General features: G+C 39.6%; 1 protein-coding gene and 1 long non-coding RNA gene across 3 annotated transcripts in view; both read left to right on the top strand.

Annotated features, from left to right (window-relative positions):
- The first annotated feature begins 1,636 nt into the window (after positions 1 to 1,636).
- On the top strand, positions 1,637 to 15,354 carry LOC132401909 (uncharacterized). Its single transcript, XR_009514742.1, has 3 exons — positions 1,637 to 5,459; positions 14,184 to 14,292; positions 14,491 to 15,354. It is a non-coding gene; the product is annotated as an uncharacterized LOC132401909 (long non-coding RNA).
- A 3,277-nt stretch (positions 15,355 to 18,631) lies between these two features.
- Positions 18,632 to 22,353, top strand: part of osbpl9 (oxysterol binding protein-like 9) — a 201,014-nt gene continuing 197,292 nt past the window's right edge. For both annotated transcript variants that reach the window (XM_059984253.1, XM_059984252.1), the window contains exon 1: positions 18,632 to 19,694. In XM_059984253.1, coding sequence (XP_059840236.1) covers positions 19,584 to 19,694 — 111 coding nt within the window. In that variant the 5' untranslated portion in view covers positions 18,632 to 19,583. The remainder of the gene's footprint in view (positions 19,695 to 22,353) is intronic.

The following is a 22,353-nucleotide window of genomic DNA, read 5'->3' as shown; positions in this document are numbered from 1 at the left end:
TCAACAATGGCCTTGGTTCTAAATGTTCCTGCATCACTTTAACAAAGTCAGGAAAACTCATTTCTGCAGGTTTGGTTGGAACAGTCAAACTTTGGAGCAAACTGTATGCCTTTAAACCCAATGCACTTAGCAAAATTGGCAATGGCTTCTCATTTCATTTGTTTCAAATTACTGTTCCAATAGCTCAGTATATATGAGCCAATTATCCACTGTATAACCAAACTTGTCAATCTTTCCAACATATCCAGCCATTTCTGCCTTTTAAAAATTGATTATTCTCATTCAGTGCCCACTCTGAACACTGAATTCTTCCATTTACAGCATTTTTATTTTTTTCAAAAAAGTTGATCTTGTCTTCCCTTGTGAAGAATATGTGCTGTGCTGCTTATTAAAAAAAACTCAACTGTTTTGTGGTACATGTTGGACTTCCGATCACTATTAAACCCTTCTTGGCAGCTTTCTAAACTTAACATATTTCAGATGTTAATATTAAATACAAAACATATGTTTCAAATAATTATCTGAATACATGAATGCTTTAGTAATGTCACAGACTATTTTCATTCATCCTTCCCCCAACTCCTTAGAAACTGCCACCCATGGTCAAATTTAAATTTTCTGCACTTAAGCCATTATGCCCCTATCAATACTATGATCCACTCAAAACTAATCAATAAGCTTTAAGACTTTGGCCTTAAAGCCTCCTTGTGCAATTGGATCCTTGAATTCCTGACTTGCTGATCTCAGTCAGTTTGGATTGGCAACAACACCTCCTCCACAATCTCCATCAGCACAGTTGCAGCCAAAGCCTTGTGCTTAGCCCCCTGCTCTGCTCACTTTACGCTTATGAATGTGTGGCTAAGCACAGCTCCAGTGCCATATTCAAATTTGCTGATGACACCAATGTCACTGGCTGAATCAAAGGTGGTGACAAGTCAGCAGAAATGAGAGAGATTGAAAAACTGGCTGAGTGTTGCCACAACAGCAACTTCTCAATGTCAACAAGACAAAAGAGCTGAGCTGATCATTGACTTCAGGAGGAGGAAACTGGAAGTCCATGTAGCAGTCATCATTGGGTGATCAGAGTTGGAGAAGGTCAGCATGCAAGCAAAGAAAGCACAGCAGTGCCTCCATTTCCTTAGAAGCTTGCATGATATCTAAAAAATTTGACAAGCTTCTATAGATGTGTGGTAGGGAGTGCACTGACTGGTATGGAAACACCAATGCCCTTGAACATAAAATCCTACAAAAAGTAGTGAATACGGTCCAGTTCGTCACAGGTAAAGCCCTTCCCACCATTGAGAACATCTACATGGAATGCTGTTGCAGGAAGGCAGCATCCATCAAGGACCCCCACCACCCAGACCATGCTCTCTTCTCATTGTTGCCATCTCGTTGTTGATACAGGAGCCATGGGACTCACACCATCAGTTGCAGGAACTATTATTACCCCTCAACCATCAGGCTCTTCAACCAGCAAGATAACTTCACTCTCCTTAACATGAACTGTTCCCAAAAGCTATGGTCTCACCCTTCAGGGACTTCAGGATATTTATTGTTTATAATTAATTATTATTTTCATATTTGCACATAGCTTGTCATCTTTTGCACATTGGTTATTTGCCTTTCATGGATTCTATTTTGTTTCTTGGATTTACTGTGTATGCCTGCAAAAAAACAAATCTCAGGGTTGTACATGATGACATATGTACCTCGGTTATTTAATTTACTTTGAATAATTTACTGAATATACCAACCATCATGAAAAGCTACTGAAACTGATTTGCATAGGACCATCCACCAAGAAGTAGTGGAGGTTTCAAACTTGCTTTGTGGAAGGGTAGCAGAGCAAGAAACATTAAGTAGCGCCTAGTATCACAAAGTACATAGATATAACCTGAAGATCCTTGGATCAAGTGCTCGAATGAGAGATGATGTTGAGAGATAATGAGAAATAAAGGCCTTGTTTAGTTTTACATTTTCTAAATTATTATTCTCGTCCATAAAGACACAAGCCATAATATCAAACCCCATGCTGCAATGTCAATACCTCCAATATATTCCAATTTCATTTAAAAAGTAAATGAATGTGAAACCCCTTGCTAGCAAAAAGCAATAGATCTTCATGAGCTTTCTCCATACACAAGATCACTTGATTTGGGATGAACATCCACTGTTCAATTAAGGTCAGCCCTTTCCTTCAGGGATTTAGCCCAACCATGAGCTATATTTTGGAGAAGCATTAAGGCAATTCTTGAGTACTTCATTTGCATTCACTGTAATACTTAGCAGGAAACATTGGACCATTTAACAAGAGAATGACCATGAATGCAAATTCAGTTCTCATTAAAAACTAGAAAGAACAATAGGTCTCAGCAAAATTTTGACCAGGAATTGAAGTTCAAAGTAAATTTATTATAAACATACGGGTTAAGTACACCTTATCCAAAATGCTTGGTGTTTTGGCCAGAAGTGTTTTGGATTTTGAATATATCATGAGATAGCTTGGGCTTTCCATAATTTATAACTCTGAATTTATGTTCTAACGGAAAGCAGTCTGACCTAAACTTGTTCATCACACAGTTGTTCAGCATGTTAAATTTTGGCAACAATTTTGGCAAACTCAATTTCTCTACTGCTTTGTGATCAGCAGATGCTTTATCATCACGTCTTAAAAATTTAATGCCATGCCTTTTCTTAAATTTCTGCAACCAGCCAGCCGAATATTCACAATTATCTTCACAGTTCATCATGATATAGCTTTGCTTATTTCATTATCAACATATCATTTAGCAACATAAGTTCACTCTTACCCTCATAAACCCGCTCTTTCAATAAATGATTGAGATCTTGATTTTTTATTCTATCCAGTTTATCATTAACTTCTATTCATTCCATATGTGAGGTCACTTCTCAGAACTGTCTGTGGGGTGAGAGCATTGTGCATTGCCCAAGAACCTTCCCAGTGCCTTGTGGAATTTTCCATTTGTGACATGTCAGCACTCAAAAGAAATTTTGATTTTCTGTTTTCAAATTTTGGAATTTCAGATAAGGAAGCACTATATACTAACCGGAAGTGGAAAGTCGTTTTGCTGTACAATATTACCTGAAAGTTATATAGCAACCCAGAGTGCCAATGCTAATTGGTAATTCATATAAAAATGGTCAGAATTGTTTCTTGAGAGAACTATTGGGTTTTTTGTAGATATCCCTATATTTATTATTCTCAACTGATCGAAAATCTGGATAATTAGGCTTTACTATCAATCTACACTACACCATGTCAGAAGAGCAGTAAATGCCAGAAGGTGAAATTTCCACCAGATGCAAATTGAGGCAGATTCCTTACAGAGGATGTTTTAAATGCATTTTCTCAGTGGTTTTTGTGTAGGCTTAGCAAAAATATGTGGTACTTTAAACCTGAAAGTTTATAAATTCCAAGGAGCTGATGGTCTGCAATCCGTAGTTTTTAAAGACAGGGTTATAAAGGAGGCAAAGCTCTTTTCACATTCTATACATTTTGGAAAAGTGCCCACAGATTGGCAAGTAGCAAATGTGACCCTGCTATTTAAGAAAGGTCAAAGAAAACGTGGAAATATTGACCTGCTAGCTGACATTAGGAGTGATGAAGAGGTTGCAATCTTAAAGGATTCTGTACAAGTTTACTGGGAAATAATGTGGAGGCACAGAGTCAATATGGACTGATATACTGAATTTCTTAGGAATATATCTCGTGGGAACCATGGGTTATGGTGTACTTGATTTTCCAAATTTTTCAAAATGGTCCCTCATGTGAGGTTATGAATAAGGTTCATGCACGAGGGATTGGGGAGAATTTACTGGGGTAGATTGAAAATTAGTTAATATATACAAAACTAAGAGAACCAATAAACAAGACCTTTTTGGCTTGGTGGGCTATGATTTATGGGATACTAAAGGGCATCAACTTGCTAAGGAATAACGTGTTATTATTTCCAAACTTCTTTAGGAGGGAAAATGTTAAATAGGTTGAAATTGCAAGAGTACTTGAGTACAAGAATAAAAATGTCTTGCTACGTTATGGATAAGAAGAGTTTAGAGAGATGTGGGCCAAGTGCAGGTGAATAGGGTTAGTATAGATAGGCATCTTGGTTGACATGGGCAAGTTGGGTCAAAATACGCATTTCTGTGCTTCAAAGCCTAATTATCTATTCTTTTGGCATCTCAGGTACTCTCATTTTAAGATATTGTTTCCTTCAAAATCAAGAGCATAGAGTTGATTTTGGTACCTAATCCAAAATATTTTCTTTAGGAATTCATTCTCCTGAAATCATTTTCCCTGTGCAACATCTCATTTGCTGGAGATGTACAGAAAGTGTTCTCATTACAACTTATTTGGCTCTCTTTTGTGCATTAAGTATATATTCTCAAGAACAAGGAATTAAGAGCAGAAGTAAGGCACTTGGCTCCTCAAGCCTGCCCCATCAATCAACATGATCATGGATGATTTATGCTGCTTCAGCTCCTCTTCAGTCCAGTTGTCCATAGTCCCTGTATCTTTCAAAAATTTGAACTATTTCTGCCTTTTATCTACATCTCCAATTATCTAGTCTCTGCTACCCACTGGAGCAGCAAATTCCAAAGGTCCACTGCCAGAGGAAAAAATGGTTCCATACACCACTTTTAAATGAGCATATTCCTGCCTCTCTCACTGATGAAAATCTCAACATCTCACCTGTCCCATCATCCCATTTGGGATCTATGTTCAAAACCTTTGGTGCTTCTCAACATGAAAAAATAGCTTGATAAGTTGTAATCTAAGGGGAAAGATGTTCACCAATTTTTTTTAAAAATCAACATTTCAAATCTTCACTTTATACTCTATTCACCATCCATCTCAGTGTTCCAGTCATCTGGTTTCTTGGCATCTGGAATTTTTGTGGCTTGTCCCGGTCCTAATTTTGTGTTGAGAGGCAAGATAAAGTGCAAATGAATTAATATATACTCCTCCTTCTGAGAATTTCCTTTATTTAATTACTAAGACTTTCTTAAATAGCTACCTCCCTGTAATAAACTAATTGCTCCCAAAAGCAATGGAATTTTTTTTCTTAGTGTACATCTGCCACTAATTAAGTCAATCACCAGGAATCAGACAGCTTACTATGGTTCGCTAAATGATCTGTCATGGTCTGGATCGGTTCTCCTTTAAATTTAGTTAGGTTGTGATCTGGACCATTGACCCCTTGTTCCCTTCTAATTCCATTTCACGTGTCCCTTGAGCTTGGCCATCAAGGTAATCTACCCTCGACCCGAACTGGCAGCTTATAAACCCTTGGCTTTAGCCATTCACGGCGAGAATGTTAAGAAGCCTTCACAAGTCGCCGCCACTGCTACGACAAGCCAGATCCAGCCCGCATCGGAGTACCAGCAATTCGCCTTCCGTCGCCAGAGTGGGTCCGGGCAAGGTCAATCTACCAGGGGTGAGTTGAAGACGGAGTCCTGACTCGACATTTATGCCCCTTGTCCGTGTCTACCCCCCCCCCCCCCCCGAAGAAGAGTCCTGGTTCTGTGCCTGAGCTGAAGGTGGAGTCCTGGCTCAACGTTCATGCCCAGTGTCTGTGTCTACCCCCCGAAGAAGAGTCCCGGCTCGATGCCTGATCTGGAGGAGGAGTCCTAGTTCAAGATTCTTTGTCCTGTGTTTTGGTGTCCACGTTTCTGGCTGCAGTGATCCATGGTATCCAAGTCCCAGGTCCGCGGCTGTCCGTGCTCCCCCGTCCGCAAGTCCCAGGTCCGCGGCTGTCCGTGCTCCCCCGTCCGCAAGTCCCAGGTCCGCGGCGATCCTAGTTCCTAGTTCCTAGTCCCCTAGCGAGTAATAAACTATTTTATTGTACCTAAGAAAGACGTGTTTGTGTCCTGCTTGTGGGTCCTCTCCCAGCACCCTTGTCTCCACCTCGTGACATGATCAGCCTCTATCTGAAACTTGTGTTCTTTTGCATTTTCAAGTATGCACATTCTGCACAAAACAATTTCATCAAGAGACTGATAACCCTCCTTGTATGAAAAATCCTAGTAACAAGCATAGATTCATCTAAATTTATGCATGCATTGTGTTTCATCATTAATCATAATACCCTCTTCTAAACGCTGTTGCATTGAACAATACAGAACAAGAAAATGCACTTCAGCCCACATTGACCACAATGTTAAACTATTCTAAACTAATCCCATCTGCTTGCACGTCCATATCCCTCTACTGACTACCTGTTCATGTGTCTGCCTAAATGTCTAAAAATTTTGCTACTGCACATTCAAGTTGCATTTTAAGTCCTAAGAGACACTATCAGTATTGTGATAACTACAGAAGTTTGATCTAGCTATAGCAATCACTCTAAATTTTCTCCATGGTCTTCATATCACCAAGAAAGCATTCAAATCTGAATGCATTCATAAAATGACAGGACACACTAGTCTATATAAATGAAGGAGCTCAGTTTAGTAACAAACCCCCAAGTGGCTCGAATTAACACCAAAGGAAAATCCATCCTCATTCCTGGCAAAATTAAGCAATGAACACAGGCAAAGAATCAAAAATATGAAGTTTCCCATTTTACCAGTGAATGTTTTAAAAAAAAAACTACCTAAATGGTGTGAGACTTCAAAGATCTGTGATACAGAGGGACTTTGGTGTCTACTATTTGATTTTCAAAAGGTAGCATATTGTCTAGCTAGTAATTAAGACATCAAGCAGAACATTGTCATTTATTGCTAATGGAAATTAAAAAGTGGGGATGTTATGATTTAACTGAGGGTTTGACTACTTCAGGAGTGTTAAGAAATGACATTAATATGTTGGAAGTTATTAGGAAAATGTTTACTAAAATAGTTTCTAGAATGGGTAAGTTAACTTATGAGGAAAAGTGAACATACTGGAATGTTAAAGAGGGAGAGGGACTAGATTGAAACATACAAGATCCCAAGAGATCTTGTTAAGGTGGATATGGAGAGAATGCTTCTAGAAGAACCTGGAACTAATAACTACTGGTTGTATACAGTACTGTGTAATAGTTCAGGCACATACATTTAGCTAGGGTGCCCAAGACTTGCACAGTGCTCTGGTACTGTTATGTATGCACTGTACTGCACCCGCAAAAAGAAAATCATGACATGTGAGTGATGATAAACCCAATACCGATATGGGTCTTTACTGTGGACTGAGTGGGAAGGGGGCAAGGAGAGAGGAATTGTGGTTGGGAAAAGAAGGGAGAGGGGAGGAAGTGGAATGCACCAGAGAGACATTCTATAATCAATAAAGCAATTGTTTGGAATCGAATGGCCTTGCCTAGTGCCTCAGTTCTGGGTGTGTCTGCACCCATGCCATTCCCCAACTGGCACTCCTCTGCCACCTGTCCCATACCCCTCCCACATTTCTTCATCCTTGCCATTCCCAATATCATTTCCTCCTGCTTGGTTTACAAACTCTCTCCCTGCTCCACGTTAACAAATACAGTAATAGGCAAAAGTTTTTGGCACACTAGCTATAACCACAATACTCTATAAAAGGATGCTCCTTTAAGATAGGAGGCATTTTAATTTTCCATCTCAAAATATAAAGTCTATGGTCAACACTGAGGAAGAATTCCTCAAAATGTGAGCATAGTCTTTGTATTTTTTAAAGGTAGAGGTAGATAGACAAGTGGTAAGAAAATGAAAGTTTATTGCCAGTAATAGGAATATGGAGTAATGGCTAAATTAGATAGCAGTGATTTAATTAAAATTTTAAAAAGTAGTCTTGATGGATTGATTAGCCTACCACTGCTCCAATTCTGAATGTATCTGATTTTCATGTAAAATACAGTTCCTTCAACAGTAAAACATTCCATAATGTTTCAAAATAGCAGCACATTAAAATATGGCATGGAGCCACATTCAGATGAGCAAACATTTTGTCAAAGTATTCTATCTAAAGAAAAACTTGTGCCAGAAATCCAAAATAAAAAGACAATGCTGTAAATACGGAGCAAGTGAGGCAGGAAATTTTGGATAGAGATAAACAAGAACATTTCAAGTTGATGACCTTTCAATGACTAGCAGTGAAATGTTAGACATGATAGAAGTTTAGAATTACAAGGGTGAGGAAGGAGCAGAGAGAATAAGATCTGTGACAGTCCAGGAGAGATTGAATGACAAATGGTGATGAAGATGAAGGAAACTGGTAACGCCATTGAAGTTGTATCTAGAGCAAGTGCAGGAGGTATGTCCTCTATCTTAGTACCAAACTCCCTGAACTCACTCTGTAGGACCTCATCACCCTTCCTGTCTATGTCATTGATACCGCCCTAGACCACAACCTCTGGCTACTTACCTTGTCGTTTAAGGATGCTATGGACTCGATTTAGAAGTCCTTGACCCTTCATTCCAGACTGGTATGTTGCCTCCCATAACCAGTAAATCCCTTATCACTACTGCTCACCTCTTCTCCCGTCTTCTCTTCTAAGCCACACAATCACAGCTGTAGCTTTCCTCTGCTAGGTCATCACCCTGAAAAGTATCAAAAACAAATATACTTGTTATTGAGGGATACCCTGCACTGATTGTTGTTGCTTTTCCCTCTGACCAAGTTAACAGTCCTGTAAATTAGGAGAAACTGCCTCCTTGTAACTCTTGTCACTCGAACACTCTGTATCCTGAATAACCTGTAGGTCATCCAGCTTCAGCTCCAATTCTCTAACATGATCCAGAAGGAGCTGCAGTTGGATGCACTTCTCAAAGATGTAGTGAACAGAGATACTGGAGGTCTCCCTGACTTCCCACATCATACAGTGGTACACCACTGCTCTGATTCCATTCCCACTCTTCTACTTGTGCAATAAAGAAGAAAGAAAAGAGAACTTAACAGAAACATCACCTTGAGCTCCACTCCTCAAAGCCTGAGCTAAAGCCTCTAACTCTTCCCACTCTAACCCTGCCCAATCACTATAGCTTCCTTGTTCTTGCACATAGTTTAATAGCAGTTGGCAGAGCAACGCATGGTACACTACCACCACCTACTGAGTTGGACTGTGGAGCAGGGATGGGAAGTATATACTATATTAACTAAATTCCTGCCCCCAAAAACTCAATAACAAAAGGTCTAAAGTTTTTAAGAAGATCAAATACACAATTCTATACATTACAATGGCAGTGATATCCTAACAAACTTTTAATATTAAGCTTTGATTGTCCCAAAGATCACAATTTAACAATTAGATGTTCCATTTGCACCTCATTGGAACTACATTCAAACAATATGCTGCAGTCTTTCTTGACGAGCACACCCTACACATGCTTGTATCCTGCATCTTAATTCTGAACAAGGAATTATCAATTTGGCATGTCCAATGCGTAAACTAGCACATAAACCTTCCCTCCTTCTATACCCATCTCCCAGCTGAGTTCCCACCATCCTCTGAATTTTATACAAACACCATCCTTTCTTTTTCTTGTCCCAACTTTGTTGCCACACTGATTGAATAGACTTTTTAATTATGGCTTTCATCTCCCTCTTATGCAAAGATACTACTACATTTATATCCTTAATTTTAAATGATTGTTTGGCAAGGGCATCTGCCACCTCATTTCCATTAAAACCCATCATGGGCAGGAACCCATAAGAAATGTATACATGGGTCTAGTCCCTACTGCCACAACAGATGAGGTACAATCTCAAGAATATCTGGTCTACAATTTGAAATAGCTGTTTTAATAGATATCAAGACCAAGAACAAATCAGATCACAGAAGTAGCTAATAGTTCAACTAATTCCAAGACTGAAATAATAGCAGCAATCTCAGATGTGAATACTGATACTTTGAGAATCTTTTCTAAAGTCACCTGAAATATCTCCTGACTTTTAATGGTGGTTGGCAGTCCAACTTAAAGGTGCATTACCACCACTAACTGGACTGAAGTGTGGTGAAATAAAAACTTGACTATTTATCAAATGAAAACTAAATTACCCCTAAAAGCCCTACAGATTGTAGTGAAAGACTATTGTGAAATAATTTCATTTCCATAATAGTAAAATTTTTTAAAGAAAACTGTCAACCCCTAAAGATAGTAGTGCAGCCTGCATTTGCTTTCTTTCAACCTTACATGCTTTACATTGTTAAAGGATGTGTTCAACTGTTTCATAATGATGACAAAACCTACATATCCCAGAGTGCTGTTTTCCAACAAAATACAAGGAATGCCCAATTCTAAGTCGAGTCAATACAATTCCTTCCCTTCTTGTTTTATCCCATTCTCCCATCAATCCAACAGTTTCACGTATTCTGTAAAAGGTATCTCCCCTATGCCCATTATCCACAAGTCTTACTATAATCCCCTAATTCTTAGCCCCACCTGAGCTTCTGATTTGCCAATACCTCACTCAGAGAAAATGTCATTAATCATAATATTAAACAATAAAGGGCTACAAATACTGCCTTGTGAGGTCCCAATCTCTCATATAAGCCCAAATCTACCTTACCTGCACAGACAATTCAAATAAAAAAAATTCAAAAATATTACAATCCTAATTTCCATAATTTAATCTAAAACCCTTCCTTCCATAACATATCATATGTTTTTTCAATATCAGAAATACTGCTATTACAACTTCTTTATTTATCTGTGCTTTCCTAATATTTTCCAAACACAAAACTGCATCCAAAGTCATTCTACCCTTTTGAAATCCACTCTGATAAAACTCTGATTACCTCTTTTTCCCCTGAAATATAATCCAACCACTCTATTACCATACATTCCATAAGCTTACACAAGTGAGACATTAACGATATTGGTCTATAACTAGAGGGGTTTCCCAGGTTTTAGATCAGGCACTACAACAACCATTTTCCATGAAGGGGCGAAGATGGCCTAAACTCTAAGTATGATTCAGGACTTTTAATATTATCTCGAGAGTTGTCAGCCATATGTTTAAACAATACAATAACATATCCTTTATTGGAGCTGTCTGATCTGTAGTATTAATAGCTTTCTTAAATTCATGCAAGAAAAACTCTACATTACTAATACTATCTTGCTACACCTGGCTTCCAACACATCAGGGTGTTCACTTAGAACCTTATACTTACATTGTTTAGCCTCTTCACTCAGATTATCTTGATTATGAATTGCAGCAAATGACTGAACCAGTAACTCAGCCTTCTCCATTTCAGTAACAATTGTATGACCTTCTTCAATCAATACTGGAATTTAATTAGCCCTGTAGATCCCCTCATTTTCTTAATCATTCCCCAAATGTCTCCAAGTTTAATATTCCTTTCATCACTATCACAAAATGACTTCCAGTAAACCTTTTTTGCAACCTTCATCACTTTCCTCACCATGGCCTATGCCCTCTTATATAATAGTATCAATCTCCGAGTGACATTATTAACTTTCCTAAACACCTTATTTCTCTCCCTAATTGCCTCTGCACACTCCTTCGTCCACCATGGAACAACCTTTTTCTTATTAATGATCTTTTTAATAGGAATCACTTCCACTGCAGTTTGAATAATGTGACATAACCCACTGCAGAACTCCACATCCAACCCTGACAAACATTCATCACACTAAACCTTAAACTGCTCCCAATTTGCTTTACCAAAATAATCACCTCCTAAGAGTGGCCTCCTGCCCCCTATGTAAATCCAAATCCAAGCTTATAAATATAGGAATATTGTCACTCCCAATGTTTACCTCCCATGACATCCCACTCACCCACTCCAGCCAGAATGTTCAAAACTAAAGTTAGATCTATAGCAGTTTCAGAACTATTATAAATGTTAAATCTCATACTCCTCCCATCATTAAGACAAACAGGATGTAAAATGTCTAAAACTTCTACAATAAAACCATTACCATCATCTGCAATCAACACCAGTGTACTATATGCCTTAAAATCTTCACACCATACAACTCTTAGTGAGCTAGAGCTACATATACTTTCCAACAAATCAATCAAAAGCTTTGCTCAAGTCATAAAAATCTACCACTTTAACACTTCTGCCTGTTGAATCTAGTATTTTGACTATGTCCCTGATACACTTCATTCATATCCACAACTCTCTATCCTATTCCTTTCTTTATAAAACTTGCAACATCACCCACTTGACCAACTAACCCATCACGTCTGATTACAATATAATCCTGCAAAGGAAAACTTAAATTTGGTAACAACCAGGTTTCCTGGATATATGTAACATTGGGTGAATTTGGTGTATCAGAAATAAACTTCAAGTCTTGACCATTAGGAATCAGGCTTCTCGCATTCCACTGAGATACTCTTAATCCCATTATGTACCTTCACAAGGAGACTGAACTGCAGATATCCCACCCATCAGAGCTTTGTTTACAGCTTCCCACATTACACCAGTTATACAAATATATTTTTCAGCAGTTTTCACAACAATTTTAATTTTCTCAGTACAACTAGATGTCTGAGCAGTACAATTCACCATATATGTTATAAACATCACAAGCTTCATTTTATCAACTCATAAACAATCTTTAGAAAGAGAACTGATGCCAACATATGCTTCTCTGACTGGTAATACTTTATCAACATCTTTGCAAGGCTTCTGCATAAGACACCTAACTGTACTTTAACCTGTTGAACTTCAGCTGCCTTCTTAAGAACTTCACATTGTCTATAAGCTGCATTATGTTCTTCTCCACAATTACAACAGTTAAACTTTATGCCTTCACAATCTTCATACTTATGTTCCCCGCCACACTTACTACAACTTAGTTTCCCACAACATACTGCCACAACATGCCCAAACCTCAGACATTTGTAACATCTAGGTAGAGGTGAAATATAAGCTCAAACATCATAACTAACATACCCAAAACTAACTTCAGAGAGCTTCACCTCATCAAAATATATCAATATAGATAAACTACCTATCCTTTCCCCATTTCTGAAAACTTGCAATCTTTTTATCTCCATAACCTTGCTTCCCAATAAATGAGATTTAACCTCTTCTATCAAAATCTCCACCAGAAGACCCATTATAACACCCCCAATACCTCAATTTTCATAAGGCAACATAGATGCTATCTTTTTGCCAAGTAATGTCTTCAAACATAATGCCTTCTCCCACCGTTTCTTATCCTTACAAACAATTGACATTATCTCCTCTTAGAGTACAAGCACAATCTGTATTCCCTATAGCACCTATAGACATTTTTAACTCCGTGGTTAATTTAATGAGATTGATAGAAGACTGTTCCAGGTCAAATTTAAACAATACCTTGAAGTCTTCTTTACTTCTCCCCCCACCCCAAAAAAAAATCCCATCCTTCCTCTCTATCACTGGAAATCACTCTAATATTATGTTTCTTTTTCCATTTTCCAGATCTGGATTCAACTTCATTCCAACCTCCTCTCACCAACCCACATACCAGAACCCTCCATTTGCAGTTCATTTTCCGGATCCCCTCTCGTTCCTATTCCAGGTCAGATCAGATCCCCTCCCTCTCCCTCCCCCCCCCCCATCCTTCTAAATTCCAGCAAGTACGAACCCAGAGCCAGCAAACATTCCTCATATGATAACCCTTTCATTCCTGGAATCATCCTTGTGGACCTCCTCTGAACCCTCTCCAATGTCAGCACATCTTTTCTTAGATGAGCAGCCTAAAACACTTCACAATACTTAAGGTGGGGCCTCACCATTGCCTTATAAAGCCTCAGCATCACATCCCTGCTCTTGTATTCTAGACCTCTTGAAATGAATGCTAACATTGCATTTGCCTTCCTCGCCACTGACTCAGTATTGTGGTAGGAAAAAATACAACTGGAACGAAATGTAATCATGATCAAAATAAAGGAATATTAAATAACAAAAATCAAATGTAATTTTTTAGTATAAGCTGAATACACAGGAGGAAGAACAGTAGTATTTGCCAAGGGTTGATTGTTGCAAAATCAATATAGGCAGGAGATCAGTGAATCATTTTAAGGAATAATTACATGTGGAATTCTCTAAACACATTTCCTCTTCCGTAGGGGGAAAGCATGGATGGGGAAGATAGATAGGGAGGAAATCTGTAGAGAGGAGAGGGAGACGAGTTACTATACCATCACTTTTACTTATTCTACAATCACTATTTACTTCTGTGTTTGAAAGATTATGTTCAATAACAAAACACTTTAATCCATTTCCTTCTCACTTCAGCTGCAATCCAGCTTGAAGATAAAACAAGATTTACAACTTTAAAAATAGCTGAAAAATGAAGACTATTTTACTCTTGGTTATTGACAATGCCCAGTGTTCTACTGTTATGGTAAGGAAATTTGCTTGTGCTTTTGACATCATTCATGGTGGTGAAAATTTATCATAGCTTTTTAATTGCCAGCTGCCTCCTCCAACTGAATTAAATGGTTTTCCAGGATGTCAGTTAAGAGTCAAAGTTACTATTTTGGGTCTTGAGCTCTCAGAAGTGTGCTGTAGGTTTGCTATATTCTATGCTTCTATGTTGCAGCTCCATCATGGGCCCTCCCAAGCATCGAGGATATCTTCAAAAGGCGGTGCCTCCGAAAGGTGGTATCTGTCATTAAGGACTCCCATCACCTAGGACACGTCTTCTTTTCATTTCTACTATTGTATCATGGAGGATGTACAGGAGCCTGAAGACGCATATTCAACATTTTAAGAACAGCTTCTTCCCCTCTGCCATCAGATTTCTGAATGGACAATAAACTTACATGCATTACCTCACTTTTTTTCTTTTTTTTGCTCTACTTATTTAATTTCATATGTATATATTTCTTATTGTAACCTAGCTTTTTATTTGTATTGCAACGTACTGCTGCTGCAAAACAACAAATTTCATGACATATGCTAGTAATATTAAACCTGATTCTGATTCTGTATTTTATTATTGTGATACATATTCAGCTCCATTAGGAAGTTCAGTTGTACAACATAATACTGAAAATACTGAAATTAATATATCTACATAATTCCAAGCCACCTTTATAAGTATTGGGAGAAAGTAAAATTAACTAAAGTTTAAGAAGTAGCATGAACAGAGTTAAACATCATGAATACAATACAAATGTCAAGGTAATGACTGGTTTTAAAACAAATTTAATTACAGGTGTGAATAATTGTTGAGAGCTGATAAGAAAGCAATGACAAAACCCGTGTATCATTCTGCTTCCAATTAAAAAGCAAGTAGGTTTCCTAGTTGTAACCCAAAATGTAGACTTTGCATCTTACTGCCATCTGCAATCTCCCTTCAAATAGATCAGACGGTTTGCCAGTGTTTGGATGAAGAAAGAGAACTAGAAAAAGCACTTCTATCTTCATATTTTCCCCCTTTCGTCATATTGAACAAAGAACAATACAGCACAGTACAGGCCATTTAGCCCACAATGTTGTGCCGACCCTTAAACCCTGCCTCCCGTATAACCCTCCACCTTAAATTTCTCCATATACCTGTCTAGTAGTCTCTTAAATTTCAATATTGAGCCAACTATAGTTTAGTATTCCTGAGAAACAACACACTTCCCCACCTCACACCCAAACTGCTTGCTGCCCACAAGGAAAATGATTACAAACATTTGGTAAATCACTAATGAGGACAAATCATGCAGTGGTGGATGCTGTGAAGTAATTAGGAACTTCACAAACCTTGTCACCCTGCCTAAGTGGAGGATCAGGCTATTCTCTTTTTTTTCTCTTTCTTTTCTTTTGAGGTTCAAAGTAACTTTATTATCAAAGTACACGTCACCATATACAATACTGAGATCCATTTCCTTGTGGGCATTCACAGTAAATACAAGAAACAGAATAGAATCGATATAAGACCACACCCAGCATGATGGAAAAATGACCTTTGTGCACAATACACCAAACTGTACAAATACTTTTTTTTCTTTTGGATCAGGCTAGTCTCACTTCCCAAAAGGCTGGGCAATATTTTTAGATCATTAAATGGGCTAATACTAAACCCCCACCAAACACAGACAAATAGCTTATTGTAAAATCAGATAAGACCATAACTCAATAAGACACAGTCACAGAATTAGGCCATTTGGACCATTGAATCTGGTCCACTATTCCATTATGGCTGCTTTATTATCCTCCTCACTCCCATTCACCTGCCTTCTCCCCATAACCTTTGCACTCTCTGACTAATCAGGAACCTATCAACCTCTGCTTTAAATATAATTTCTTGGTCTCCAAAGCTGTCTGTGGCAATGAATCCCACAGATTCACTACCCTCTGGCTGAAGAAATTCCTCCTCATCTCTATTCTGAATAGATGTCACTCTTTTCTGAGGCTGTGCCCTCTGATTCTAGACTCTCCCACTATAGGAAACATACACTCCACATACACTCTATCTCGGGCTTTCAATATTCAATAGGCTTCAATAAGATTCCTCCTCATTTTTCTAAACTCCAACGAGTATAGGTCCAGAGCCATCAAAACATCATCATTCCCATGATCCTGATTGATAAGCTACAGAACCTGGACCTCTGTACCTCTTTCTGCTATTGGATCTTCGACTTCCAAACTGGAAGACCACAATCTGTGCAGCTAGTGATAACATATCCTCCTTGCTGACGATCAACACTAGTGCACCTCAGGGGTATGTGCATACACCACTGCTCTACTCTCTCTATACTGTACACATGACAGTGTGGCTAGGCATAGCTTAAATACCATCTATACATTTGCTGATGATACAACCATTGGTGGTAGAATCGCAGATGTAGATGAGAGTGCGTACACGAGTGAGATATACCAGCTAGTTGAGTGGTGCCTCAGCAACAAAGTCAGGAAGACAAAAGAACTGACTGTGGACTTCAGGAAGGGTAAGTTGAGAGAACATGAACCACAGCCTTCACCCTGCCTTGTGCAGCTGGATCCTGGACTTCCTGTCAGATTGCTGGCAGGTGGTAAGAGTGGGCTCCCTCACCTCTGCCCCTCAACACAGGAGGCCCCCCAATTGCTGTGTTCTAAGTCCCCTCCTTTCCTCTTTGCATACCCATGACTGTGTCACCACCCACAGTTCCAATCTGCTAATTAAAATTGCAGATGATGCTACATTGATTGGCCTTACCTCAAATAATAACCAGGCAGCCGACAGAGAAGAAGACATCATTCTGACACAGTGATGTCAAGAAAACAACCTCTCCCTCATTGTTGCACAACAGCTTCAAGTTCTTCGGTATGCACATAATCAAGGATCTCACGTGGTATGTACGTACCAGATGTGTGGTGAAAAAAGCCCAACAGCACCTCTTTCTCCCCAGATGGTTAAAGAAGTTTGGCATGAGTCCCCAAATCCTAAGGACTTTCTACAGGGGCACAATTAAGAGCATCCCGCCTGGCTATATCACAGCCTGTTATGGGAATTGTATTTCCCTCAATCGCAGAACTCTGCAGAAAGTGGTGCAGACAGCCCAGAGAATCTGTAGGTGTGAATTTCCCACTATTTAGAATATTTACAGATACAGGTGTGTAAAAAGGGCCTTAAGGATCATTGGGGACCCAAGTCACCCCAACCACACACTGTTCCAGCTGCTATCATCCAGGAAACGGTACTGCAGCATTAAAGCCAGGGCTAACAGGCTTTGGGACAGCTTATTCCATCAGGCCATCAGAGTGATTAATTCGCCCTGACACAATCATATTTCGAAGCTATACTGACTGATAAAAATTACTAGAAATGGCACATTGCACATTCAGGTGGAGATGTAAAGATTTTTACTTCTCATGTATGTGAAGGATGTAAAAAATAAAGACAATTCAATTCAATCCTCACATTGAGGGATCAGAAGTAGAGAGAGTGAGCAATTTAAAGCTCCTGTGTGTTAAGATCTCCGAGGATCTAACCTAGTCCCAACTTATCGATGCAGCTATAAAGAAGGCAAGACAACAGCTTTATTTCATTCGGAGTTTGAAGAGATTTGATTTGACAACTAAAACACTCAAAAACTTCTATAGATGTACCATGGAGACCATTATGACAGGCTGTATCACTGATGGGGGGGGGGGGGGGAGGGGTGGGGGCTACCACACTGGACTGAAAGAAAGTACAGGAAGTTGTAAAATTAGTCAGCTCCATCTTGGATACTAGCCATCATAGAAAGAGATGAGTTATTAAATTCAAACTTTCAGCATAATCACTCAGAGTTGAACTGCACGTGCATGTAATAAGTGCTGTATAACTCATCTCCTTATAACTTAGGCCACAAACAAATCAATCACCCCTGCTGTGGACCACTTCTGGAGGTCCAAGATGCCTACTTCTACAAAGAAGGGATCCGTAATCTCCACGACTGCTGGACTAAGCGTGTACATGTAGGAGGGGACTATGTTGAAAATTATGTGTTGTAGGTTTTCTACAAGTGACGCCGTCTACCTTAGGCCACGAACTTATCAATCGCTCCTCATCCATTTATATACTTACTGCAATTGATTTACTTTTTTTCTTTCTATATTATCATTGTATTGCATCAAACTGCTGCTAAGTTAACAAATTTCACAACACAGGGTGGTGATAATAAACCTGATTCTGATAAGTATCCATAAAGACATCATTTCATTCAATAAATATGATTTATTTATATTATCTATGTAAGTACAGTACAAATTCACTTTGTTAATTGCCCATTCCTATTTGCCATAAGAAGGTGTTGGTTAACCACCTTATTGGCTTGTGGGAGTACTCACATGAGTCATTGAGTAAGGAGTTTTAAGATCTGTACTTGCTAGGATGATGGAAAGACAAAATAATTCCAAGTCAGGGGTGATTGTGATTAGTAAAGGATCTTGTATCTGGGTGGTAATATCTCAACTGTCTCTGCCTGAACAAATCACTTAATGAAGATGAATTATTGGTAGGGCTTGCCAGGCAATGTATCAAGTACATTCTGAAATTAACCTGTGAAAGAACTATTTGATTCCATTTATTACACTTTAACACCATTCAGTGTTACATATAACTTAATATTTAACTTTTTATGCATGTGTAACGTTTGTCAATTTACTATACAGTCCTCTGAAACTTCATACGTTTTAAAGACGATCCAGTCCTGAGGAAGGGTCTCGGCCCGCAACGTCGACTCTATTCCTTTCCACAGATGCTGCCTGATCTGCTGAGTTCCTCCAGCATTTTCTGCGTGTTACTCTGAATTCTCAGCTTCTGCAGAATCTTTTATGTTGATGAACTGATAGTTAACTCATGTGTTTTAAGAGCTGAGAAAGCATTTTTAGTTTTTATGTTACAAAACAAAACGGCCGTTATTGTTTGCCGTAAACTGTTTCACACTTCATTGATTTTATCCGCTGCGTTGGCTTTACAGCTGATGATCTGATTCTCTCTAGCAGACAGTCTTGAGCCGGTTGAGCAACTGAGAGGGAAAGAGGCAAGTAATCGTGAGAATAAGCTAAGTTAATACGGAGTTGGTGTCACCGTAAATAGTCAGCGTGTAAACCTGGCCACTTTAAAAAAAGCTCTCTGTCAGCGATAAAATCTGCGTCTCCTCCCCTCAGCTCAGTTCTTTTCCCAATGAGCAGGCGGCGCTGACGTAGTGGTCGGTTTGTTATCATTCCCCGAAGATGGCGTCGATCATGGAAGGGCCGCTCAGCAAGTGGACCAACGTTATGAAAGGATGGCAGTACCGCTGGTTCGTGCTCGACTACAATGCCGGCCTACTCTCTTACTACACGGTGAGTGGATTCGAGGTGAATTAGTGGCCTCCGGGTCGGGGGAGCGGAGTGGGAGCCGCAGCCCGCTTGTCATCCTGCAGGTTTTTTATCCCCACCCGTTTGCCTTTACGGCGGGCTGCATTCGTGTATCACAGCAACTTCGGCAGCAAGGCGAGAGAGGGCCTACAGCCCCCGGCGGGCGCAACCTGCTGCGTGTGTGACGGGGCAGCCATCAAATCGCGTTCCTAGTTCGTAAAATTGGCTCGTCAACTAAATAGGGTTAGCAAATGAACGTATAGTTAATGGGCTGGACTTCCAGTTTAAAGGGTCAGGCTGGTAGGTGAGAGTAGGTGAAATAGCTTTAGGATAGTCGAGTGGCCTATTAGGTGGTGGCTTTGTGGAACAAAAGTACAAGTATTCCCCCCCCCCCCCACGAGTGTGCAAAATGCTCCACAGAGCACGGCAAATCCACACTATCAGGTAGAAAAATGATAGGTTCACTTTACAAAAGAATGTCACACAGTCTAGTGTTATCTGCTGTCTGTTGAAGAGTGTTCGTTACACCGAAATATTTGTTAAACCCTTGTTTCCTTTGTTTATAAATGCATGATGCACATCATCAATCAAAAACTTTGCTAAATATTTATGACGAAGTATTTTTATATAATTTAGTGTTAAATATTTGAACGTTTAATTTGTAAACAAAATTCATTACACGTGGACCTGGAATAGGGGAAAATGCCCTCAGTAAATTCACGCCATTTTGAAATGTTAAAAAAGAAGTGATTTCATTTTTCTGAGGAAATGTTGTGTAATATGCAGTCACAATACTGGATAGTTAAAAGACAAATAGCCTTGTTAGCCTTATTTTAAGTGAATCCACTTTACTGCTCTTGATTAAATTGGTATGTTGATCCTTTTTCATTACATGGTGTAAGATGAATGTAATTTTAGAATGCCTATCTCTTCACTCAAGGTGGTGAATCTTTGGAGATCTTTATTCTTGTGATCTTGGTTGACAGGTTGGAGATATGTTTCTACCAAAGGAGGTGAAAGGTGCTCCTTCCCTCCACTAGCCTGCAGGTCACCCTTGGGCAAGATGTAGCACCTGCTTTGCACCCCCGCTGGCCAACACATACAAAATGCTGGAGGAACTCAGCAGGCCAGGCAGCATCAATGGAAAAAAGTACAGTCAACCTTTCAGGCCGAAACCCTTTGGCAGGACTGGAGGGAAAAAGCTGAGGGTTGAAAGGTGGGGGGAGAGAAGTGTCAGGCAATAGGTGAAACTTGGAGGGGGAGGGATGAAGCAAAGAGCTAGGAAGTTGATTGGTGAAAGAGACAGAAGGCCATAGAAGAATTGGGGGGGGGGGAAGCACCAGAGGGGAGGCAATGGGGCAATGGGCGGGCGTGAGAGGGATAAGAAGATGGGAAATAGTGAAGGTGGTGGGGTGGGGGTTGGAGGCATTACTGGAAGTTTGAGAAATCATGCCATCAGGTTGGAGGCTACCCAAACAGAATTTCCCATTCCCTTGTCCCTCTCTCATGTTATCTCCTTGCCAGCCCATCATCTCCCTCTGGTGCTCCTACCCCCCCCCCCCCCCTTCTTTCTTCCATGGCCTTCCGTCTCTTTCACCAATCAACTTCCCAGCTCTTTGCTTCATTCCCCCCCTCCACCTCCAAGTTTCACCTATTGCCTGGTGTTTCTCTCTCCCCTTCCTCCACCTTTCAAATCTACTCATCTTTTTTTCTCCAGTTCTACTGAATGAATACAGTCGGAAGTGCCGACTGTACTGTTTCTCCATAGGTGCTGCCCGGCCTGCCGAGTTCCTCCAGCATTTTGTGTGTGTATTGCTCAGATTTCCAGCATCTGAGGCTTTTCTCTTGTTTGTGATTTGACCCCTCCCGCTGGTCTAGAACACCTGAAGCCATAGGAGCAGGTGATGGATGATCTTATTAGCAGCTAATACACATGACAATTCCTGGTTATGTGACCACTGATACCAGGCAGACAGTATCTGAAGAGTATTGATAATGTCTGGGGTACCCATCTTGTAAAGACACTGCCAAGACGAAAGCAATGGCAAACCACTCCTGTAGAAAAACATAGTCATAAGACTATGTATCTCATGATGCACAGCACATGTTGATGATGATTCTTGTGGATATTCAGTTATAGCTAATGTCTGAAACTGAGATTTCTAGATTTCTGGATATTAAAGAAATTAAGTTTTATTAGATAGGTTAGCCTTGATCTTGTTGGAAGGCGAAGATGGTTTGGAAGACAGCTGCAGTTTTTTGTCTCCCTTCTCTGTAGAGTGTGAGATTATTTTGGCCTTTAAAATATGAGTAATCACTGTATATCAGTGCAGTTTCCTTTGCTGTTTATTCCTTCAGAACCTTTCATTAATAATTGTCTCATGTTGTGAAAAGAACATCTGTTTGTTCATTTAATTCCATGTTTATGAGTATATAAATACAGTGGATTCTGATTAATTGGGCATTGGTTAATTGTGGCAGCTGCTTATTTGGAACAACTCTTAAAGAGCAAAAGCTATTTGAGAAAATAGCTGGAATTCCCTTCATTATGCCACTGGATTGGGATGGGAGACTTGCTGAACAGTTTCTAACTAGCATCAGTGATGTCCACTGGTGTGACCGTGAGACACTATACCATACTTAG

This window comes from Hypanus sabinus, chromosome 11, assembly GCF_030144855.1.
Source record: "Hypanus sabinus isolate sHypSab1 chromosome 11, sHypSab1.hap1, whole genome shotgun sequence".
Lineage (NCBI taxonomy): Eukaryota > Metazoa > Chordata > Chondrichthyes > Myliobatiformes > Dasyatidae > Hypanus > Hypanus sabinus.
This window is presented reverse-complemented; position numbering and strand designations above follow the sequence as displayed.